Consider the following 26,579-nt stretch of genomic DNA (forward strand, 5'->3'; position numbering starts at 1 on the left):
AGACAAATTATTCAGTGCCTTAAATATAAGCTTTATTACTTCTAACATAGCCAAGCATTGGATATAGTTTTATTGGAGTCTGATAAAATATTTTATTTCAATGCTGTAATCCATTCATGAACATACATCAATTTATCATAATTTCCAGCACATGTCTGACCAAGTACCATTTTTACTGAATGCAATGAGGCTTTTCCTTCATTGTCATATTTTCCTATTTTGTTTCCTTATAGTATCATTTGTTAGTTCATAGTAATGCTTGTACAAGTAAATGTTCATTTTTTTAAGATTCTATATTTTTCATTCTAGAAGATTCCTTTTTATTGGATGGTATATATAAATATATATGTCTACTCTACTAGACAATATTTTTGTTTTATATATTTACAAAGAAAACATTATACAGCCGAATTAAGTAAACTATCCAACACAAATCCAGCCCTGAGCTCTTTGCATAACAGCGAATGTCCATACTGTAAGAACAGCAGTTTTGAATCCATAAACTTTTTCTTAGGGTTTTTGTTATTTTGTTTGTTTGTTTTTAAAAGACAAGGTTTCTCTGTAGCTTTGGAGCCGGGCCTGGAACTAGCTCTTATAGACCAGGCTGGCATCGAACTCAGAGAGATTTGCCTGCCTCTGCCTCCTGAGTATTGAGTTTAAGGGTGTGTGCTACCACCACACAGCCTTACTTAGGGTTTTATACTTTCAAGATTAACTACATTGTTATGAACTTACTTAATATCATCACAAAATAAGAAAAACTATGACATAATTGAAACTAGAAAAACAATTTTCTTTGTGCCTTCATGTATAATTCATGTGTCCCTTTATCTGAAACCCATTCTTTCTCATTACCTAAAATTACCCTATGTCAGTTTCCATTTAAATGTCATTCTATATCTGTGCTTATAGCTATTTGCATGCAAATGTATGTATATAATAAGATAGTATATATATAATGTATTTTATAAGATAGATTCATTTATGAAAAATCACCTATTTTCCTTATATGTATTATGAAGTCCATGAAATTTATTAAATAAGAATTTATCCTATTGTGATGTATTAAAGCATCAATTAATTACTTGGAATACGTTAAGACACTCATAAGTTATTGTTTATATAGAATTACTTGCAAAATACAGCTTTGTCTAACTATGGAAACCTTTTGGGGGAGCATGGAGATTGGGAATTGAATCTCATGCATACTAGGCATGCTCTACTACCAAGCTATCGCCGATCAATAAAACTTGTAATTACTTAAACAAATAAACTTTATTTTATTTTTGAATTATATATTAAACTAGCTAGCTATTTTGCTTTTAATAAATCTTCAAATATATCTATTAAAATAGAAGTATCTACTTTATGTGACACACAATCATTTTACGGAGAAAATAACCCCATTAGCATTCTCTCTTGGCACTTGGGCACTACTGAGAGTCTCACATGGTAGAGCAAGCTCCTGTGCTTCAGAAGTTGCCTAGCATCAAAGGGTCTTAGAGGTCTTTTAATAAGGTATTTGAAAAGGTGGCAACATTTTTAAAAATGTCAATAAGCTATTCTTAAAAACAAAATAAACTCAATTATAGTACTGTTGGATAATGGAATTTGAATTATTGATTCATTTTCATACATTGTTTCATAATGTATTTCTGCATCTGTTATGAGATACAGCCTTTAAATATTCTAAATATACCAGTCAGAAAATACAAAGAAAACATGACATATATGAACAAGGGCTTACAATAGGGGCAACAATTGCTATCTGGATCCCAGCTAATTTTGTGTGTGAATGTTGAAGCAAGCTCTTGCAGAAACTCTGAAGGAACCCCAAGAATAATAATTTGAAAACTATGATCATATACATATGTATTTTCTGTATAAAGAAATTATACAACTGACAAGACTACTGGGCCTTACAACATGCGACTCTACGGTGTAGATCTGAGGTCTTTGCAAAGCCTACAGTCTCTACATGAGGATTGCGTCTCAGTTACAAATATGTTGAACATCCTGTTTCAGAAAGACTTCTTAAAGTAGATGTATTCATATAAAAATAGGAAAAGTTACAACATAATGTTTATATTTTTAAATTCTAGTATCTTCAGCTCTACTTTATAACTTGTTGAGATTTCCATTAAGAGAAATTTAAAGCCTACTTCTTGCCTACTCTAAGGATAAGGTTGTGCCATGGTTTTATAGCCTGTTGTTTGATGTATGAGTTAATTAATGATATATTCGGGCTTGTACCTTTTGCTTTAATTTTTGAGATTGTAATATAATCTCTTACCTTTCCTCCCTACAAATACCTCATTGCTCTCTTTCAAATTTATGGCTTTTTTTCATTAATTAATGTTATATACATATGTGTGTGTGTGTGTGTAAATATGCATGTAAATATATACGCATATTTTCAGGAGTGTGTGTGTGTGTGTGTGTGTGTGTGTGTGTGTGTGTATTTTTAATGACTGACCTTTTGGTATTAGATAATCAAATGCTGTACTCTTCCCCAAAGACAACTATTTCCTCCAGTTTCAGTATTCCTTAGTTGTTAGGCCTAGGCTTTTAAACAAGCTTTGGGTATGGAGAGATGTTTCAGTTATTAAGAGCACTGGATGCTCTTCCAGACTACCCTGCATCCATTCCAAGCACCTACATGGTAGCTTACAACTGTCTGTAATTACATTTCTGGGATATTTGACACCCTTTGAAAGCACTAAAACTGAATGTGCCACAAAGACATACATGCAAGGAAATCATTCAAGAGGGAAAGGTTAATAAATGATTTCTTTTATTAACTGAAAATGAAAATGGTGAAACTGATAAAGAAGGTTTAGCTAAACATAATATTAAAATGTGCAGAATTTCAGCACATTTTAAATTGATGAATTTAATTTAATTTAAAAATAATTAATTTTTTTATTTAAAAAAATAAAAACAAGGAATTATCCTTATATATTTTTGTAAGGATTAAATGAGATAGCTTGCAAGTTAATGAGCATAGTATGTATTCTCAGAATACTTTTGTTATTTTCATTATTGATTGTCAGACTTTTAATTAGTATGCATTCCAGTTCAATATTCTGCAACAAATAAAAATGAGATATTAAAAAATCTGTGCTTTGAGCATTGAAACTCATATGATAATGATGAAAATGATTAATAAATTATATAATAACTTTGGGAAAATATGTATCTCTACTTATTAATTTGTGTTATGGATCAAAAGTAGTCTTACATGAGAAAGTACTGAGGCTGTTAAAACGTACACACTATTGGATTAGCAGAACTAGATGTCAATGAGTAGCATCCACTGCATGAGTTTCACTTTGTGTTTGCCCACCAGATCAGGAGACAGCATTGTCATATGTAGTTCAAATGTTTCGTGAATGGCATGCTTCCTTTACTTTCTCCAATCTATTTTTCACAGAGAACTAACAGACGATGATATATGAGCAATATTATCAATCTTCCTTAACACAACTTAATTCTTATGAAGTACCCAAACTTGATCTTTGAAATACACAATTTTGAATAACTTTGATTAACCTCAGAAGAATACAAGAGTAGCAAGCTTAGCAAAAATATATACAAAGAGTTTATTTCTTTCACGGGAGACAGGAAGAATATCATTCTAGTCAGGTTAGGGTTCCCTTGTGTGGAGTCTTCTCATTCTACAATGGCAGAAGAGTCTCACTCACAACTTTTGACCCCTATAGGGATCTAGACAGAGTGCTAGAAGCCAACAAGTTTAGGTGCTAAGTCATTATGGCAAATAGAATGAAAGTCTACTTTCCTAAGATTCCTAAAGTTGTAACTTTAAATATTACGAAAAATGTCCATTAATTGGTGTATTAAAATCCTCCATGTGTATCAGAAGAGTAAACCCTTCAAAGGTAGTTTTTTTTTATAGATGAGTTACATTATTCAATTACATGAAGATGACAAAATAGAAATAATTATTCATGTATATATATGTGCATATATACATGTATATATAGGTATAATGTGTATGTAATATTTATGGTATTAGTATGTGCTGGGCACTCTACTGTGTGTATTACAACTCTTCTCTTATGTAACTCTTAGTTACTCCTCCAGAGGAGTTATAATCTGTTACATCATTTCCCACATGATGAAACTGAGAAACATAGAGGTTGTGTAAATTTTCAAGATCACACAACTTATGAAAGCCAATAGGAAAAAAAAGTTCATTCATCCTCTTTAGCTGGAATACTTTTCTAAAAGTGTCTCATTTTGGTTTGGAAGTGAAATGTCCCCAACTATCTTGTGTGTTTGGAAACTTGGTCTCCAGTTGATAGTATTAACATGAGTCGTTTGGGAACTTTTGGATATGTGACCTCATTGACAATATAAGGTCACAAGTGTAGGCTTTGGGGGCTCAAGGCCAGCCCTTCTGCTTAGCAGCCATAAAAGGAAGAAATGAGAGAAGAGCAACTGACCAGTAACATTTTTTTCTACTGTCAAAGTTGCAAATCACTCCTGCTACCATGAATTTTACTACTGTAGACTATAAATGCTCAAATCTTGAAAAAAATTAAAACTTTATTCCCTCACCTTGCTTTTATCAGAAGTTCTATGACAGTGATGAGAAAAAGTAACCATTAAATTGCTTATATGCAATCATGACATATGTACATTAAAAATAGTCCTTTCTATATAATGCTCCTAGATCTTATACATTTAAATTCATCTCTTCTTCCCACTGCTCTTTATCTATAGGATTTATTATAAAACACACACATACATATGCATGCATAATAATACATACTCATGCACTCACAACTAGCATGGCAAAATATCCTAAAGGTGTAATAGTGGTGATGTGGGATTCCTTCCTGTATGCTGTGAATATGTTTTATTATCATTGGTTAATAAAGAAACTGCTTTGATCTATGGCAGGGTAGAATATATCTAGGTGGGAAAATGAACTGAATGAAGGGAAAAAGAAGGCTGAGTCGGACAGATGCCATGCAGTTGCTCAAGAAGCAAGAGGTAACAAACCACAACTCTTGAGGTAAAATATAAAATAATAGAAATGGGTTAATCTAAAATGTAAGAGTTAGTTAATAAGGAAGCCTGAACTAATAGGTCAAAGAGTATGTAATTAATATTAAACTTCACAGTGATTATTTCATAAGCAGCTTCAGGATAATGAGGGCAGAGAAAACTCAGCCTAAGGGGATTAGTGGGATGGAGAATATTTGCAACTAAATAGTGGCACTCAAATGTTGTAACCAACAGTAGTCTAATTAGACTTAAGAACCATTCAGTAAGAGAGAAGGTATAACTCTGACTAGAAACCTATAAAGCTTCCCAGAACTACTAGGAAATGGATCTGAGAGCAGAATCTTCTACTACCACTTTACTAAATTAGCATATCTTATAATATTTAAATATTTATCTTCATACCTAAAGATAAGGGTAGGAACCAGTTATAAACTAAAAAGCTTCCCTGTGCAAGAGAGATCATAACTGAAAATCTAGTCAAACTGTATAGAGCAATTACTTGTGAGTTTCCACAATGGACAAATCAATAGTATAACTCCTGTACGTAGGCTTAGAGGGTATCATGAAAAAGGGAGCACAAAGGGTTGTTGAAGACAGAGCATCAGGAAACTCGTAAGATATGTGGATACTATCATAAGTTTAAAAGCTGGCTATTGTGCCACTAGATAGCAATAGAAAGACAGGAAAGGACATTCTAAACTAACCTAACTTCGAGAAAACTCTACTCTTAGTCCCAGGTATGAGTTTCAGAATGGAAAGGAAGGATTAATTTATTGGATTTTTTAGAATTGCTGAAAAATAATACAATGAAATTAAAATGTGAATGAAATTCAAAATGAAGTATATCTAAAAGTTTCACCATAGATTAAAAAACCTCTGCGTGGAAATGCTAACAACATTAGAATAACCAAGAGAATTAAACTAAACTAGGCAGAACAAAAGATATACAGCAACCAGAAACGTGGAAGGGGAGAACAGTGAAACTACCCGATGTGACTCAGCTTCAATCAGAGTAACGTTATAATCTGTACTAGTGAGCACATAAAATTCAAATAATTTTGCATTATTGATTATATATGGGTGGACTGATTATTTGACTATAACTTGCAAAACCCATCATTTTTTTCCAACTCTGAATGTTTAATGAAAACAAAAGCAAAGAAATTAATGCTTATATTATCTTAATGTGGTTCATCAAGTGCTGGTGATTTAATCAAATACCATATGAACAATTATTATTACTCTTTATTGTAGGTGAGGCCACAAACAAAATTGTAACCTATTATTTTGAAGCTCAAAAATAGTAGAAAAATAGTACTGAAGGTTGACTGGAGAGATCTAGGTAAAGACATCTTGAACACAATTAGCTTTGAAAGCAAAGTCTTTAAGTTCCCTTGGATTGGAAATATTTAGCCATATGAAATGTTTTCTTTTTTATTGACATTTCTTACACTTTAAGTATATTCCTGAATAGGGTGGGAGGAATAAAAGACAAGAGTGTTTTCTAGATATAAGATTTTATAACGGTCAACAACTGAGTATTTTAACATGAAGTTACTTGAAATGGCCTTAAACCTGTTCTAATTCTACTTTTCTAGGGTTTCACTTACAGTATCATGTTATTTCACTTTATCACAGAAATATAATATTTAAATAAAATATAAAAGTAAATAAGATGCATTGGATTTGATGGAAAATGGAACACAATGTGATTCAATACTATAAAATAAGGACAACATTTATTTTCCATCATTCTTCATGTACCAAGGTGTAGAGTATATGGAACTAATATCGATATTTGAAAATAAACTTGTGATTTAGACGTTATATCAAACTTTCTGTAAACAAAACACACGTATAATTTTACACCAAAAGCATATCTTCTTCCAATGCAAATTACCTAAAAGATTCAGTAATTGCTTGGTGAATAAATACATTTAAGGATAGATTTGAAAGTATTTACGGTTCTCGATTATCAGGATGCAAAATTTATCATCAATCTTGCAAAATGAGACACAAGCATAATCATTTTCCATGTTACTCACTCATCAACATTATTAAGAAACCAATAATCTGTTCTGCCAAATACTCAGTTTCAGTTTGCTTAAAATTTTTAAAGTAGAATCTCCTCCTGGAAACCTGGGGACCACACCAGCCAGGGAAACAGGTAGGTGACCTTCCCTTTCCTCTCATCTTCCAATCCCGATTCCCCAATTTTATGCCAAACTTTGTAGCAGACCAGATAGTCTGGTCTCTTTTTCCACTCTAACCCCTACTCCCAGAAAACTAAGCATATCCCTTATCCTTTCTTCTTACCCATCCATTTGGCTCAGCTGCCAACATATTAGATACTCCCTGGACATCCACTGCCCTTTCAGGCCAGAGAATGGGGTAGGCAATCTTCATGCTAGTTCCTGTCCTCCAATTACAGTTTTCCAGCTTCATCTCCAGACCTATAATAGAAGACCTGTAGGGATCTGTCTTCTCTTTTCTCCATTCCCTGGGGAATCTACAACTACTACGAATACCCAGATTTCCTCCCTCCTATGAACCTTCTCATTGCTCCCAACACATCTAGTCCATCCCTGTTCCTTTCTGTAAGATCCCAACACCAAGAAAAAAGTTCTACCAGGAATCCATACAGACACACCTGGTAGAACCCAGAAACACTCTCATCAGAAAAATCAACAGCCAGTACATGATTCTAAGATCATGAAAGAGCAACAAAACCAAGGAACAGAACACCCACTCAAAAAATTCATGACCAAATATCAAAAAACAGGATACAATCATTTTCAATCTAGATGCTTAGAAGACAGCAGAAAAACACAAGGAATAACATCTAGGACAATACATCTCTACTAAAGTCCAGAAACACTATGATTGCAAGCCTTGTAAAGTACAATGTGCCTGAAGGACATTTTGTATATTGATAAAGCTTTTAGGAAATATATTCGTATTGTATTATATATTAACCTCTGATCAATATACTTATACATGTGACCTACACAGAATCAGTGCAATCGCCATCAAAATTCTAACAATTCTTCACAGATCCATGAAAACACAAAAATCCCAAGATAGCTAAAATATTCCCAAATGATAAAGAATTACTGGAAATATCACAAGCTGAGTCTCAAATTATACTATACAACTATATTAATAAAAGCAGTATGGTACTGGCACACACACAGACAAAAACAGACAGGGTGATCAATTGAATCTTACTAAAACTCAGACCTAAGGCCACACGTTTATGCACACATGATTTTTTTATAATGAAGCCAAAAATATACACTGGAAAAATGCAGCATTATTTTTAAAAATGATACAGGTTAAACAATATGACTGCATGAAGAAGAAATCAAATAGATCTGTACTTGTTACTCTGCAGAAAATTCAACTCCAAATGGTTCTAAGACCTCAACATAAAGTTAAATATCCGGAATCTGATAGAGGAGAAATCAGGAAATAACCTTGAACTCGTTGACACAAGAAAGGACTTTCTGACCTCAATACCATTAGCACTAAGAAAAAGATTTGAAAGATGGGACATTGTAAAACTGAAAAGTTTCTGAATGGCAAAGAACACCATCATATGAACAATTCAGCAAGCTACATAATGGTATTCAAGAATAAAATTATTACTTAGAATTAAACTGCTATTGTACTTAAAGGAGATATTTTCAAAATTGTGTTTCATGTATACTGGTCAAGGATTATTTATCAGTATTACTATCTCTTGTAGGATGGTCATATATAGTCTTAAAAATTTTAATAAACTGGGCATGGTAGTGGACACCTTTATTTAAGCCCTTGGAAATCAGTGGCAGAGAGATTGTTGGCAATTCCAAGTAAACATTGTCTACATAGTGAGTATGTAGTGACTACATAGGGAAGTTTACATAGTGAGATTCTACCAACAAAAGGAAAAAGAGACATTTCAAAATTAAAAATAATATTAAATATTTTCTCTTTATGCTTTCTGTATAGTGTTAAATGTAGAAAGCCAATATTTGTTAAAATTAGATTTTAAGTTTGCCTTTTCTACCAACTATATATATATATATATGCCTCACATTTATTCATAAATGTTTTACTGAGTAAATTTTACATATATGTGTATGATTTTTCTTCATGTGCATTTCTGATCTGTTCATGTTCTTATATATTATACTTTTAATTTCTACCAACAATCATTTTTCAGCATTCTTCCACAAACATCCAATGTTTTCACATCAAATTAATAGGATATTTTTCTTTCCCTCAAATTCAGCTTTATTTTTATTTAACCACAACATTTTATTTTCCTAATTATAATTACATTAACAATTGCAATTAATCATGTTTCATAGACTGTCATCTTTTTATTTCTATCTCTCTATTCTTACTTGGAAGTTACCTAAACGGAAATTTATATAAAAAGTTGAAAATCTGTAGGAAGTTTGTACAAGAATAACTTAGAAATCCTACAAGGGCGAGTGTTTCAGAGTTTGAAAATAAATGACAGGCATATTTATTTTGGGTTGAACAGCAAGCAGAGGGATCACACATCCCTCACCTGCCTCAATCAGATCGCATTTTGCTGACATGACTGTGGGCTCCATGAAATTCATCTGTGAGCTGATTTTTTTTTAAACTGCAACAGAGTCAGCTTTCAATTGATAGACTTTTCTCAAAAAGGAAAATGTGCATAGCTCCTAATATGTGGAAGCTACAGGAGATGAATATTCACTCAAAAGATGGACAAAGTGTCCTGGTATGAGAACTAGGAGCCTTCTAAAGGAGTTCACTTTGTAATCTTCTCAGTGTGGTGAACAGGATGTGTTACATATTGTACGTTACTTGTTATAAAACAGGGTTTAGTATGTACTTCAGAAAAGCTCATTAAAGCAAATGGATTTCATGCTAACTCTACTGATCTTTACAAAGAAAGATAAATATGTACCAGCTACAACCTGCTTTTTCTACATGTTCAAATACCTACTTGTCAGTAGAGCACATACACACATAAGTGCACACACACACAAACACATACAGACGGGGAGGGGAGGCAACTGTTTTCACTGATTTTTGCTTGCATAGTAATTTACTGGATAAGCCCAGGTCTTGGAAGAAAAAGAATAGGCATATATTTCTGCTAAATCAACCCAGTTCTTTGAGACTTTATCAACAACTATCCAATGATGAGCCCTATAATCTTGAAAGTGTACACTTATAACTCTAAAGTGTCCATTTTCTCAGCATGCTAGGTGAAGGAAGGAAGATCCACATACCACATATTTTACCTACAGGTTTACTTTAATGAAATTTAAATAGTATATTAGTTTCTTGCCACTGCTAATAAGTCTAAAGTATACAAAGAGAGCTTTCTATAGTTTCTTATTCTCTTTTGTTCCTGATCTCTTGCTCTACCAAAGTCTTTGGTGGCTGAATGAGTGGTGTGGAAGGTCTTTCTGTCTCTGTGTTGCTTTCATTGGTTAATGAATAAAGAACTGCTTTGAGCCTATGGCAGGGAAGAACAGAACTAGACAAAGAAAGCTAGGCAGTATGCTGAGAGAAAGAAGGGTGGAGTTAGAGAGAAACCATGGAGCCACTGTCAGAGTCAGACATGCCAAAAACTTTGCCTGTAAGCCACTGTCATGTGGCAATACATAGATTAACAGAAATGGGTTAAATTAACACGTAAGAGTTATCCAATAAGAAGCTAGAGATAATGGGCCAAGCAGTGATTTAATTAATACAGTTTCTGTGTGATTATTTCAGGTCTAAGCTACCTGGGCAACCAGAAACCAACAAGTGACTCTCTCCCACTACATTTGGTATGCCAACATGGTGGACTAAATCCATGTAAAACCTAAAAGAGCTTGAAAAGTATCTAGACACAGAAAAACAAAGTTTAGCCTCGTCTTTTGTTGTTGTTGTTGTTGCTTTGGTTTATTTATTTGTTTGTTTGTTTTTCAGCTGCCAGCGTGCTGCAGCTCCCTTAAGGGAGGTTTTCCTGATTCACTGGTAGCAGAAAAAAGCCATGCCCTTTTTAAAAAGGCAGATTCTATACAATGATGTCAGCACAAACTCCAGCTACGGAGCATTTGAATGGCATTTGTGGGTTCGGGTGTTTGTGTGCCCACTTGGGGTCGGGCAACAAGTAGCTGAGACCAGATTTCATGTACCTTCCCCTTTTCCAAAAAAATAATTATTGCAATCTTTGTTTTTGTTGTTATCATTGTTTGTTTGTTTTAGTTATTTGCTTGCTTGTTTTACATCCCTGCAACAGTTTCCCTCCCTTCTCCCCCCCGCCAGGTTCTCTGCCCACCCCACTCTTCTGTTCCCAACTCTCAATCCACTCCTCTTCTGTTTCTGATTAGGAAAGGGGAGGTTTCTCATGAGTACCACCAAAGCATGGCATATCAAGTAGCAGTAAGACTAAGCAATTTCCCATTTATTAAGGCTGGAGAGGAAACCCATATGAGGAGTGGGGTCCCAAAATCCAGTAAAGAAGTCAGTGACAGTCCCTGATTCCAGTTGTATTGCTTGGTCCTCTTGTGGGACAATTTTTGTTTTAATATTTCGTATTGATTATCTTCAGATTCCCACTACTCAAGACAAGAATCATTATTGTAAATAACGATAATTCACTGTGAACATTTTCATTAATTTTGTAGGTGAATTTTAAGCTTCTATACTATAAGCAATATTTTAATGCTTACTGAAAATATAGTCACCTCTCCTTATCAGTAGGCATTGGTTCCAGAACCACGCTGTCCAGCTACTTTTGTGAATAGTAAAATCGAGGATGCACAGGGCATAGTGTTAGCATTCAGCGTGCAAATGTCATCCATATAATTCATTATATATCAGTTACTTATGCCTGATGAAGTATAAATGCTAGGCAAATGGTTGCTATTTTATTTTAAAGGTGGTAATGACAAGGAAAATAATCAGTGTGTATTCAGGGCCAATATAGTTATGATTGAAAGGTCTTTCAACTGTATTTGGCTTTATCCACATACCTGGAACCAGCTGATTCGGAGTCAAATAAATTTACTTTTCTACAAAGTTCCTACTTTCTGTAGTTGCTGCTGGTACTGCTGACCTGGGTGTTAGGCTTTTTGAATCTCTAATCAAGAAGATTACAGTTTACTTGTAATCTCCTTATAGCTTTATTATACCATAAGTTATACTTGCATACTTAAAATTTAATATAAATTAAATGTCCCACCACAAAAAAACTCTCAACCTTAGGCAAATCACTATTTTTTTCACAGTCTGATTATTTTTATTTTTAAAAGTGATTTGAATTATTAATAATCTCTCATTTTTGCCTCCCTTCCTCAATGAGTCAAAGTTGGCCATTTTGTCCCAAAGAGACCTACTTTAACATAGAAACAGGATAATTGCTTTGAAAGTTAAAACTAAAAAAGTGACCCAAAACACAGATTGAAGCTTCTGAAGGGTTGGCAATTGGAAGCAGAGATGTAAGGCAAAAGGAGAGGTGATGAAAACGGAGTAACTGTTCCTTAACTAGGAACAAAGGCCAGATCGTAATGAAAGTAAGTAGCGATGAGTCTTGTTCAAAATTAGTGGGTAAATCAAGATAGGGCGTCAAGACAGAACCAGAGCATGGAAACGTGTGGCTACAGTCATCAGCGAGGAAGGTTAGCAGGTGCAGAAGCCAGTGAGAATGAATGTTTTCATCCTTAGGCAGGTGTGTTCCAAAAGCACAGAAAGGTCCTGGAAGGAGAGATGATTTTCCTTCACTGTTAATAACCCAACTTCACGGACAATGCTGGGCCATAATAAACATGGCTACCATTAAATGTGTGTTGAATGTTATTATTTTCTGCCTTCTTCTACATGTCAACTACTGCTTTGCTGCCTACAGAGTCTCTGTGATAAATCGTTGTGAGAAAGGATTCTTTTTCTCTAAGAATTTCTTCGGATTATATTGTTCTCTTCATGATCCTCCAAACATCTACTTTTGTATATACCATGGAACTAGGTTATTTTTTCCCCCTGACTTCTAGTGGATAGCACGTAAATGACCCATTTTCAGTGTTTTTCAATGAGATTTAAATGACAGTATGCAGGCTACCTGATTTGATTGAGCAAAGTGTCTTTTTTTCCTGCTGAATGCACCTTTTTATCTCAGGACATACTGCCATGAAAGAAATATATATTGACGAAAGAATCATGGGAAACTAAAAATATAAAAGGAGAGAAGTAGTATTGTTCCTGATAACTGCTTCAGCCACCTGAAAAGCACATTCAGTGGGTGGATTATGAACTTTTTACAGTAGAACGCTGATCAGCAAAGGGAGTGACACTAACTACAGTCTCACACAAAGGACAGGACTCCTACTACCAGCCTTGAATGAATAGAGGATTAAAAAAGAGAGCCTGGGTTTATAAGTGTCACCAAGGTGAGAGCCAATATGTGGTCAGACACCTAAGGATAAAATTTCAGAGGTGCTAGAAATAGCTTTGTGACAGAGCTACTGGCTATGTGGATGTCAGCCTCAACATTGTTTAGTGAGTAATACATAAACATACTTGATTAATGTAAAATTCAGTGTCTATATCATTCAGAAAAGAATTAAAATAGGATTTTGAATATTTTAACCATGCAGAAATGATAAACAATAAGAAACATGCTCTTAGATTGACCGAAATCACAGTTATACATGCTTTTAAATATTTCTTTTTGTACAATTAATATGGACATTGCAGGCTGTACATAAATAAGATATATTTAATTTATATTAAGAAATAAAGCTATACTAGTAAAATTTCTTTCAACTCTAAACTTATGAGAGACATTCTTTATTATCTTTAAGATTTTAATGTAGATGTGAAAGAAAAAAATTAATTATGTTTCCTTCATTTTATAATGAACATTTAGTTTACTGATCAGGTAAAGCCCACAGAAAAATATTTTTCCTTTCATTCCCAAAGAAATCACTGTTGTTGTGATTATAATTATGCTACCCTGCATTATCACTTGGGTACCCTGTCCCCTTAAGAGACAAGCTCTGCCCTCTCAAGCTCCCCCTTCCTGCCAAGACAAGCTCTTCTTGGCCCTCTTCCTATCCTGCCCCCCTTCTGAAGAGGCAGCTTGCTGTCTCCCTCCTCCCCTGTCTTGCCTCTCCTCTTCCCTGTCCCTCTCTGTCCCAGTATTTCTCTCTTTTTCTCTCGGTCTCTATCCCCTTTTACCTGCCCCCTACTCTGTCAACACCCACCAAATGAACTCTGGATACTCAAGCTCTCTCTGTATGGCTTATCTCTCTGTCTGTCCCTTACCCACAACGTGATCCTCTCCCATCAGCCCTGGGACTCACCAAGGGTCACTGGCACCTTAAATCTGCAGGTATCAAGAAAAGGCCAAAAGAAGAAGACAGAAACAAGCTGAAAGAATCCTTTTCCTGGTTTCTAGGCTTTGCAAGATACGCTACTCTCTCTACATTGATCTACTGTGGAAAAGTGCAAGAAATCTGACACATGCTTTCCTATCTACATTGTGTCATTTTAGAGGTTTCACAGTGTACAGAACTCAAACTAGAAATGAGAAAATACTATGGCAGAGCCCTGGAAAATGAAGGTCACCATGGTTTGACAGTAATATAATAATAGTGCTTGGCTAATTACTGTTTTAGCTTTGGGACAGACTAAAAAGTTGTTTTAAAATAAGTGATACCTGTTAAGGGTGCTTACTCCACTACTTGTTACATGTTGTTGGGATTTTGTTTTTATACAGCACTAAGCTGAATGATTTGGCATTCCTAACCCAAGTCCCAGTGTTCCAGAATTCCTCTACATAGCCAGCAGCAGTTATCCTTAATAGTACGAGATGAACTGCTGAGCATCTAAAATGATAACTTGCACATAACCTACTTGACTTACGTGGCTACAGCAGTTGTGCGCAATTCCAGTGAAGTATTAAGGACGTAAGCTGTTGAAGACATCACGGAAGACTCAGAGATGTCAGAAACCCCGTGATCATCAACATAAACCACTGTTTCTCCCTGCTCTTTCACAATAGGCCTCTAAATAGCCCGTCTGAGTGATGTGAAACCAAAAAACAAACTCTATTTCTTCAAAGTACTCTTTGGACCAAATACATACTGTGACAGGTCGACTTTCTAATGATAAGTCCACCGATGTATGTAACCTTTGTTCTCACCTACCAGAATAAAAAGTCTTTAGGATGTGATCCAAGCACCAAAGGGAAAAGAGGTTCTTTTTCTTCATAACCAAGTGGGAAATACTAATCAACAATCACCACCATTTTCTAATTCTTTTATCCTTGAGTGTTAGTCCATTATTAATTTTAACAAGGTGCCACCTAATGCCTAACTTAGATGAATTTCATGCTTTGCTATGTAATCTTTACAGTGATTGCATTTCAATGGATCAAGGAAACACTGGACCTTCTCAGAGTTGAGTGAGGTACAATAGGAGACCATCATCAAAGGTAATGTACTCTCAGTTGTGTTAGTCACCATCTATAAAGCTGTAGCTGACAATCCTGCATAGAGCTGTCTTCCAGTTTACCCAACTGAGTTGTTTCCACATGTGCCTCTCTCCAAATTACGCTATCACCTCTCCACTTCTTAGCTTATGGGCACAGAAAGTAAGTCATCATCTCTCACTGATTTTTCACAAGGGAGAAAAATGTGGCATTCCTTTAAGCCTGGCAATCTCTTTGCCTGTCTTTCTTTAAGGTTAGCATTTTTGTTTTTTCTTCCTATAGAATTTTCAATAGCAGACCAAGGCCACAAATAATTTATATTTCAAGAAAAATTTTATTCTACCTCAAATAATTGTCTATTCTTTGAATTAGATGTCTGTACTTGACACAATAACTTTGATTTTGATAATATTATGTAAGACTCCCAACATTCCAATCTTTTGGAATGACCTAAAAACAATCTTTTGTATCCAAATGGAAGAAGTAAAGCTTGCAGTTTTCATAGTTGAGTAGTTTGGTCCAAGTTTCCCGAAAGCTATTAGCAACTATATTTACATTATGTTCTTCTTAACAGCTACATCGTACTTTAGTGTTCCTTTAAGACAGTGGTTCTCAATCTGTAAATCGAATGACCCTTTCACAGGGCTTGCCTATGACTTTCTGAAACCACAAATATTTGCATTATGATTCATAACAGTAGTAAAATAACAATTATGATATAATAACAAAAATAATTTTATGATTTAGAGGCACCACAACATAAGAAATTATTTTAAATGGTCGCAACATATGAAAGGTTGAGAATCACTGCTTTAAAAGGATTTTTGAGGAGTCAAATTTATGGTGAAGTTTATGACTCTGTATTTATCCTGAAACTTTGACAGCGTATGTTCGGACAGATGCACTGATAGGGGAGTTTAGCCAATCACATTCTGTTTGTGGGGCATGTCACCCTTAGGCAAAAGTTTACCTATAAACCTGGCGAGTGCGCTTCCCCTATCCCTCTCTCACACCTGGCTCCTGCGTCCGGACGGATCGTTCGGATTCTGGTGTAAGTCTTCCTTCTGTTTATTAAAGCTGTATATTTTGTATTAAGCTAGTCTGGCAGATCTTTATTACCGATCGCACTGCGCCCTGTCAATGCTCTTGCTTCAGCTGTCAATGAAAGTGTATCACCTTTACCTGGACATAAAACTCATGACCACAATATTAATTCAATGAGAAATTTCAACTCATAATTAAATGTATTTTCCTAGAATGTCTAAGATTTGGGGATGGCATTAAATTTTTTTGTTTTCTTTTATTTATACTCATATCCTTTCATTTAAGAACATCAAGTTTTTAACTAAGATTCTTACCTTTTGTATAGGCCCTAGTTCTGATCTGAGCACTTGGGTTTTATCTTGGTTTTTGGATTTTTCTTTTTTTTATTGATTTTTATTGAGCTCTACATTTTTCTCTCCTTCCGTCCCTGCCTCTCCCTTTCATCCTTCCACCCTCCCCAAGGTCTCCATGCTCCCAATTTACTCAGGAGATCTTGTTTTTCTCTACTTCCCATGAAGATTAGATCTATGTAAGTCTTTCTTAGTGTCCTTATTGTTGTCTAAGTTCTCTGGGATTGTGGTTTGAAGGCTAGTTTTCTTTGTTTTTCAGATTTTTCTAATCATCATGTCTGAAAACAAGTTACATATTGATTCATTTCCTAATTCTTTCACACGTGCAAATGTATAGATTGTTGTATAACTTTTAACTTGAATGATGAGAAATTGAGGAATCTACTTCACATTTTTTAGTTTATCATCTCACCTGTATTTTCTTTGGGAATTTTAACATTTTACACGATCTTAGAAGCTATTCATATGCATCCTTTGGAATGTAACATTTTCTCTCCAGATTTAAAATAGAAACTATCAAAAGTAATTACAAGAAAATGTACACAAATAAGTATCTGGGTGATTAAATGTCTTTCCATTGTCAGGATCTTTGTTCTTACCTACCTACAGGCAAATGACAGAGTGATAGGGCATTAAAATACTATGTTCTAAAGCACTGGGGTATAGAGAATCCATCTCACTCAAGGGCAAAAAAATCTCTACAGGGTGAGCATTTTGATAATACTACAAGGCATTAACCATCTGGAGGGACTGGAGAGAAACCAAGGAGCTCAATATGCGTTACTTTACTAACCCAGAACAAAACTGCCCAGACATGATTAACACAATATACTTGGTTGAAGACTTAGCCGAATTTCTGGAAAGTATCAAAAGTATTATGTCAAGTATAATCCACAGCTACAACACCAGAAAGTCGCTAGAAAGTTCTACACTGGTTGATTTAGTTTATTAATTTATTCTACTCTCTGCTCACATTTCTTGAGCCTTCCCTGATCCCTGGCTCTTCATTCTATAATTGTCTTTCCTAAACCTCCGGGCAATCGTATTGCCATTTTCAGTTGAGGTCCAATGTGTTTAGGGAACATCTAGACAAAAGTACTGGCTCGAAGCAGGAGTTCTCACAACATTACAACAACAACCATTGTCTTTTGTTGGTTAGTTTTCAGCAGTTCAGTTTTCTCTCTTAAAGAAACTAATTTAGGGGTATACGTCTGAAGGTGTAAGTTCACTTCATAATCTCTTCATGAACTATGTATGAAGGAAGCTTCTGCACTATGTTTAAAGTAGTTTATGTGCATAGCTTTAATGACAATACAAGTATGAAAAATGACAGAAGACTCAGATGGACAAAAATGAGGAAATGGAGATCATAATAAAGAACTAGTAAAAATAAATGAGGAATCTGAGATCCCCAGAATGGCAGCAATTACAGAGTATTTCATTAGTCTCTTAGCCAGGTTAACTCTAGACCTTATGTCCTTATGTATCTCAGCATCTCATCCCACAGCGGCTGAGTCTCATCTGACTTCTGCCTCTTTTCCCTCCACTTCTCTTTGGATCAAAGCTGCTCTTGATTTATTTACTCTTTTGTCAGTCAACTAGTTCACCTTTCTAGCAACATTATTTGTCAGGCAAATGATGAATGTCAAGAAGATGCCGTCCTTTACTCAGCCCGTACGTGTCACGGAACTGTGATATGTGCATCCTGACTTTACAACAGCTGCATTGTTCATCAAAATCACAACATTAGTTCTTCCAAGTTTGGGTCATAAGTTTCCAAAGCTGTCCGGTCTCATTTTGTCATTTTCACCATTAGTTTTGCTTTCATTTAAAGTTGTTATGTACCTTTTATTAATCATATTCCTGTCCTTGTTACTAAGTCATTGCCTGGCATTGAGCCAGGAAAAATAAACGGTACTAAGATTTTGTATGCAAATGAGTCTGCGATATGAAATACTGCTTTATAATGTTGGATCCACATTAATAATGCTGCGGAGTCTAAAGTTTTGTTGTATCATGGTTGAAGGCACTTTGTGGTTCTAAAAATTCACAAGATTGGCAGTTCACCAGCTGCAGTCACTTACAGATGATGTAATGTATTCTCATTGCGCCAGACAATTGTGTTTGCTAAGTAAGAATCCTTTCAAAAGTATTAGCCATAGTGATAAATGCCAATGTGCCACTCTATATATGACTTTCCCCTCCACGTCATATCATATGTCTAACCTCCAACAAAATGCCCTCCTGAGGACAAGATGCTTTTATTTTAAAGGCAACAATAACTTCCAGGAAGCCTTGGCAAAAAATGTACTGTCCATAAATTTACCTAAACTCTTGACATTAGTAAAATGAAGTTTCAACTAGGAAGATATTTTCCCTTCCTTAGATTTTTCTCCATGTTATATTAATAAATGTCAGAGAGAGGGGAAAGCTGCTGCATAAAAGCACCCAAGCCAGACTTATCAACGGGGTTCAAGCCTCGTGCTGTCTGAATAGAAGCAGATTTCTCCTGCAAAGTGTGGTTTGCAAGATGCAAATTGTCATTGTTCTCATGAATTAAAAGATTGCATCTTCACCAGAGCCTGCTACAACGGATAATAAGTCAGTATTTAAAAGCCATGGTATTTATAGATTCTCTGGATGTAAATGTAATACTTAAGGTACACTGTGAAAGGGGCTCTGTGGTTTATGAGGAAGCAGGTCATTTGCATACCAAAGAGTCTCTCAAAACTGTAAGTACTGTGTCTTTGGCAGCTTGACCTCGGGCACAGAAATGAGATGTTTCATGTTTACAGAGAACAGCTCAGATCCTGGGGACAGGAATTCATTCATCAAGCACTTGCCAAAGAACTCATCTTAGTTTCCTTTGAAGATGAAAATTGCTATCTTTCTGGACCAGCAACTTCGCCTATCTCTGCTTAACCCTCACTTGGGGCGATGCAATGAAGCCCTTCCTATCAGAAACTGAATGTCAATTATAGCAACCAAAGCAAGCAGCAACCAGGGAGAGCAAAATCAACTCAACTTTGATGGATCCTCCTAGTACTTGAAGTCAGGGACCAAATTCGAAACGTCAGATTGTTTCTGTGATATCAGCGTATAGTCGCCAGATAAAGGTTTTTCTCTAATGTGTTCTTTTAAAATATGTTACATTAGGCAATATGCATCTTTTATTCATTTGTCTCCCTGAGAAAAGAAAATGATAATTCTTTAATACTACCTTTAAACTCTAAGTAGAGCTCTGAACAACACTAAAAACAACTGAAAAATATTAACCATCTATGCATCCTGCTTTCAAATTGACATAGTTAACCCACGGGGCAACATAGCCCAGTGGTTCTCAGCCCGTGAATATTACGCATATTTACATTATAATTCTTAGCAGTAGCAAGATTACAGTTATGAAGTAGCAACAAAATAATATAATTCTATGGTTGGGGTCACTGTAACATGGGGAACTGTAGTAAAGGGTTATAGCATTAGGAAGGATGAAAACCAATGACAGAAGGTTTTAAACTTACTTATCTACTATCTTATGCTCCCATACTATTAAATACTGTTAACTGATTAAGCATTGATATGAACAACATTGGGCACTTCAGGTCTCTAAAGATGTCTAAGCCCTTTATTACAGTACCTGAATAGCCTCAATTCATTTCCACATTGTAAAAGGGGCATAATTTTGAAACTATGGTCACAATGGTGACCAACAACAAATAAGAAGTAGTTAAGCTGATAGCATAGTTTCCATAGAAACTGTAAGCTTACCAAGGGGCGTGGGGGGCGGGTATTACTGTTAACATATTCCTGTTAACAGATAGATAAGAGAAACCTTTCTTAGTGGGCCCAGTTCCAGCTGTGCTACAAGGACAGGTATTCTGCTTACTTTTACCAAAGATTTTGCAATTTATATAATGGGTGTTTTGTTCAATTTGAAAAGCTTAAACAAATTTTGTCAACTAGTTAGCTAGATTGGTTTTATATTGAATGAATAAAAAGAAATAAAAATGAAAGACCACGGCTACTCCTAGTTATGATGGAGGAGAAAGTTTATTGTAGATAAAAGGGAGAGCACAGCCAGAGGCAGGGACATCCAGGAGAATCCAGAGTGGACATGACACTGAGCCATGTAAGGAGAGAGGGGACAGAAGAAGAACTCAAAACCAAGACTCCAGGAGTGTAGAGAATAGACAAAAAGCCAGGGAAACAAAATGGTTGCATTAATACAGAGAAGGGCACCCCAGTCTCTGGGCTGGAAAAGTTTTGGGTAGGGGGCAGGGAATGCTAGCCAGCAAAACCCTGTTACAGGCAGAGATTGAGGGATACAGGAAGAATTTGGTTGCCAGGTCTGCTTTGATATGTTAATGGACACCTCACTTAACCATTTGTCCCAGGTTTGAGACCTATTATAAGTGATTATTGTCTTGTTTGTTTGTTTGTTATGGTAATAATTTAAAGGATTTTCATTCAAGAGTTTCCTACTTATGATTTTTTTTCTATTTGCATGTTTTGGTTTTAAAAGGGTCCACTATAGGGCATCTTTTAGGAAGTTTTTTTTTATGTTACACTGTTGCTCAGGTTGTTCCACAAAACATAATAAAATATAACTTTTGCTAACTAATGTCTGTAATTAATCTCACTTATGAATTTGATAAATGAGATGAAGCTAACCACCAGATAATCATATAACAATGGAGATAATTAAGTTATTATCTCCTCTTCTGCTGTTGATGGTGCTGTACACCTTTAATCCCAGCATTTGGGAGGTAGAGGCAGGCAGATTTCTGTGAATTCAATGCTAGCCTGGTCTATAAGAGCTAGTTTCTAGGACAGGCTCCAAAGTTATGGAGAAACCCTGTCTCAAAAAACCAAAAAGAAAAAAAGAAAAAGAAAAAAAAAGTGTTTTTCATGCCCTGTGTCTGATTAATTTATTAATTAATAAACATTAATATTTGGTTTCGATTAACAACAACAGAATAATCAATCAAAAGAGTAATTTTGACTTTAAATTTGGTGGCCAGTGTATTCACTGACCTCTCAATTTCAGGGATGTTGGGTAAATAGCCTCAGGTCACAATAAATTGAACCAGGCTGTATTGGGCAATAGGTCCTAGTCATAAGAAAAGGGGCAGAGTCTCAAGGATGCAGAGCAAGCAGCATGGGCATTACAAAGCAAAGGTATGCAAGCCCTGTAAAAGAATGTAGATTTAAAAATATGGGTCAAGTTAAGGTATATGAGCTAGTTAGGAACAAGTCGAAGCAATGAGTCAAGCTTTCACCATTTAAAAAAAAAAGAAAGAAAGAAAAAAAAATAGCTTAGCTGTCCAGTCTGCTCCACCTACAGAAACAATATACTTGGGTATCACAAACAGCCTACCCTACTATTGGTCAAGCCACTGAAAATAGCTGTAACTTCTTGGTAGCTACCAAGTATAAATAGATGTCCCCCAGCCCATCTAAATGTGTTTAACATTTATCCCTTCAGAGAGGTTTGGGTCCTTCACTGTTCCAACAAAGTAGTTTCAGTTTGTTGAACCTAGTCTGCCTCTGTTTTCTTAGAAGAGAAAATAAAGTTTTATTTAAAATTACACTCTTAAACATTTTAGAAATAAGCAAATGTTCACAGAATTAGGACATTCGAGATAAATTCCCTTCCATAGATCATTCCACACATATTCTGTCTTAACACATGCAGATCTTGAGTACGTTGCCTTATGGAATATTGTTTGGAACTACAAATACCATATCACATTATTCACATATAATTTATACTGTATCTCCAAATAATAATTGCTTAAAATCATATCCCCCATGTGCTCATCTCATTTGGCACAGAAGGGCAGGTCCCTGGATTCATCTAATAGCTAGTTTGTCAAATAGCCAATAATTTCATCAGAAGGTTTTTTTAGATTTCCTGATTCATAGTTCAGTAATGCCATCCATAGTAATAGATTGCTCCTTGTTTTAATGCATCCCTTCCCTTAATATCTCTTTCTATTTGTTTGTACTATAGGGGTACATATTAACCTCAATTATGAGTCATCCTCATTCTTCTACTTATGCTATAGCTGAGGCTTTTTTACTATTTATTCTTCTCATTTCTCTTTCTTCCTGTTCTTTTTCTTTCTTCTTACAAATGAAGTCAATTGTGGCTAGAAAAAAAGGGTGCTGTTTTCCTGAAATCCTTTGGAGTTCAACTTGTGAGTTCTGTTTCATCTAGTGCTCTGTACCTGAAACACTGTTCTATATGGAGCATGATTTCTTTTCTCCCATTGGATGAACTTCTCCAACTTGTAACATCACTAAAAAAAAAAAAAAAAAAAAAAAAAATCCATGCGCAAGATTTTGTAAGGGTGGTAAATGTGGCATGCACATGCACTAGAGTTGCATAAGCCATGTATCAACCTGTGAACTTCTTTAATTAAGGAAGAAACTTAGAATTAATGTGGCAGCAAACTTCCAAGGAATTACCCTAGGTCTTATTTGATGTTGATCTACAAAATGCCTGCTTTTCATATTCAGCAAGTAGAAAGGGAAAAGGATAATATGGGACGACTAAGGCAGTGCTGATACCTCAGCAATTAGCCCACAAATAGTTGTAAGGGGAATATAGTACATGAGAGAACAACTGGAGTGTCTTCTTAGTTAAGTACAAATAAACAAACAAATAAATAAATTGCTGAAAATAAGAAACAGAGAGTGGGAACCATGAGATAAAATAAAAAGCATAAAATCCTTTTGGAAAACCATAAAGCATGACTATGATATGAAGGCAGTCTAAGTTTCTCCTGGGAAATAAACATCATTTTGGAAAACGAAACAGTACATCACTGATGACCAAATGATAGAGACCCTGTCAGCTATGAAGAACAGACCATGGGAAATGAGGGCTGTCAAGAAAGCTATCTAGAAATTATACTCATATTCAGCATGTTTGGCTGCTTTTACTACAGGTGCTTTACAATGTCTTTAAACTCCCTGCAGTTACAAATGATAACTCTATTTCAAAACAATTATCATCTTATGGAAAGTGATATGTGTTATGGTTTTTGTCTCTTTAAGAGGCAAGCCACGCCCACTCCCTGTGGCCCCTCCCTCCCACTGCCATCTTAGATGTCTCACTCTCCTCTCTTGGGGTGTGTGCTTCCCTCCCGTTTTTCCCCCTTCTCTTTCTCTTTCTTCTTCCTCTCTCTCTCTCTCTCTCTCTCTCTCTCTCTCTCTCTCTCTTTCTCTTCCCCTTTTCCCTTCCCACTCCATAACCCCTGAATAAATATTCAACCTCACTCTATATGTTGTGTCTATCCATGTCTCTGTCTCCTACCCACCCGCCATGTGTCTCCCTGCCCAGGGCCAGAAACCGCTCCGGGGATCTTGCAGGGATCTTAGCCATCTCTGTCTGGGACTGGCTGCTCCCAGAGCCCGCTGCCTGCCATCACATGGCCTGCCGGGAATCAAAAATCATAAAAATATGGATCAAATGCAAATGTGTATAGAGTGTGCTCTATAATCAAGGAACATGTTTGGTCAGTTGATGCCTGGAATCAGGAGCAGCGCAGGCTCTGGGTAGAAGCTGGCAGGAATGCTCAGTGGTTTCCTAACAACTCATGCAGGAATAAGCAAAACATTTTTATAAAGCAATGTCTTGAAGACCAACATAAGGTTCACATGACACAGAATGTCCAAGGAACAGAAAAAAATACTATTTATATTCAGTTAGCATATTCTAAACTAAAACTGGCAAACAGTAAATCTGATACCCTCTAATGGAAAAGAGAAAGAGTCTGATACAAAACCTGGGTTTGGTAACAAGCAAGTCATGGAATATCTGAGTAACAGTTTTCTTTTTGTGAAATAGAAATTGAAATGCTACCCCTTTGAACTACATGAGGTCTCAAAAAGGAAATATGTATATAATTCTAAACAACAACAACAACAGAAACCTATAAGTGGAAATCCCTCAGTAATGATTGTTATTTCTTTGGGGTGCCAGATGATCTTTATAGGTGATAAAAGAAGAGCACTTTTTTAAAATCACAGATATTACATAAACCTGCAGAAAAAATTACTTTTGATACATAGATTTCTACCCACCCAAAAGACAAAATTTACAGATTTCTATTTTATAGCTGGTTAAAAAGAAAATGGCATTTAACTTGGTAATTGTCAAAAGTGTCACCTGCCTTTTTTTTTTTACAGCTGTCAGAGAAAATTGCAGGCCTATCATGTAATGTTTTACCTCAACTAGTCCATATTGTATTATTTTTAAAAGATTTCTTTATTAGTGTGTGTGTGTGTGTGTGTGTGTGTGTGTTGGTCTAAATTGTTTTACTAGCATCATTATATAATAAAAATTACATTTTTACTTGTGTATGTATACCTTTATTATAAGAGTTGAAATACTTATTTTGATATAAATATAGAATTCACTATTTGTAGAGATAAAAGGACCGAGTTCATGAAATAACTAGAATTCTAAGAATTAAAGGCTTTGTTTTTAAAGTTGGGTTGACCTGACTTTTGAGATTTCTAACTTTGTCTCTGAGCACCTATCAAAAGCAGAACGGATAGGAACCTTCAGAACACTTTTGTCTGAGATGCACACACGTAATCTGTGTGTGCTCCAGCTGGAAAGGGAAAACGATTAAGAATCCGAGTTTTAAATACTATAAAGCAAAAGTGCTCTGAATCAAATTTCCAAATTGAAGCCCCACGCCTAATATTTTATTTTAATTGTCTCATCCTCACAGGCCTTATAATTTTTGCTTGATAAGAACTCAGCCATTATGTTCAGGCCCGGGGCTATTTATAGAGGTGTGAGCGATAACTGAGTAAGCAGCAGGGCCTTGAGCAGAGCAGAGTTTCCACAGGCAAAACTCCAGAGAAACCTCTTCTTACTCGCCCAACATATATATCTGGCAATCTCTCCGCTCACAAATTCCTTTCCCAGATCCGGTGTAGTCTCACAAAACAAGATGACTACCTAAAGACAAGATTTTAAACAGAAGCATGGGGTGTCCCAGTGTCTGTCAATTTGCATAATGTCCCCAAGCTACAGTACCTTCTGCGGTGATCTCAGTCATGGTGGATGCAGAAATCAATCAGGTGAAAAGTTCCAGTCAAGTGGTACTTTGCAGAATTCCGGAGGGTTAGAGAACTCTGGGAGAGGGCGAACGTGAGGGCTCTTGCTTTTCCTGGCTGTTTTCAGCTGCTTTCCGTGGTCCTGTTGAACTTTGCCTCTTCTCTGCAGAGTTCTCCCCCTGGAAACAACCTCAGCCCTTTCCAAGCAGTACTTGTGGCTCAGCTAGAAGTATCAGCTTCAAACAAAAATAGCCTCATCTCCCTAGGACTCTTCAACACTTTTTTTTTTTTTGGCACTCTAGAGAAACACACACACACACACACACACACACACACACACACACACACACACACACACTGGCTCTCCAGCCCTAAAGAGACAGGCAATAAATAAATAAATAAACAAGGAAATAAACAAAAGAAGAAAAAGATACCAAAGTATCTAGAAAATACTGTCTAAGCCCCCGCACTGTCTCTGAGTTAATTACAGGGGTCTGTGTCAGAAAACATGAAATAAAGAGTTGAAAGTAATCTTATCCGAGATAGCTCAGATTTATTCTTAGTGCCCCTAATCCCCAGAACATTCCCCTCTCCCTTATTTGGTT

General features: G+C 35.7%; 1 protein-coding gene across 16 annotated transcripts in view; it reads right to left on the reverse strand.

The window, feature by feature from the left end:
• The window catches only part of Trdn (triadin), a 369,239-nt gene extending 342,961 nt beyond the window's left edge, over positions 1-26,278 (reverse strand). For 5 of the 16 annotated variants that reach the window (XM_087911148.1, XM_085689949.2, XM_085689947.2 and 2 more), the window contains exon 1: positions 25,955-26,277. In XM_087911148.1, the coding sequence (XP_087767274.1) occupies positions 25,955-25,976 (22 nt within the window). In that variant the 5' untranslated portion in view covers positions 25,977-26,277. Of the gene's footprint in view, positions 1-25,954 lie in introns of all 16 variants that reach the window. The other 11 variants (XM_087911163.1, XM_087911160.1, XM_087911167.1 and 8 more) reach the window with 4 other exon arrangements.
• Positions 26,279-26,579: the final 301 nt, after the last annotated feature.

Source organism: Myodes glareolus, chromosome 1, assembly GCF_982192425.1.
Source record: "Myodes glareolus chromosome 1, mMyoGla1.1, whole genome shotgun sequence".
In the NCBI taxonomy this organism is placed as follows: domain Eukaryota; kingdom Metazoa; phylum Chordata; class Mammalia; order Rodentia; family Cricetidae; genus Myodes; species Myodes glareolus.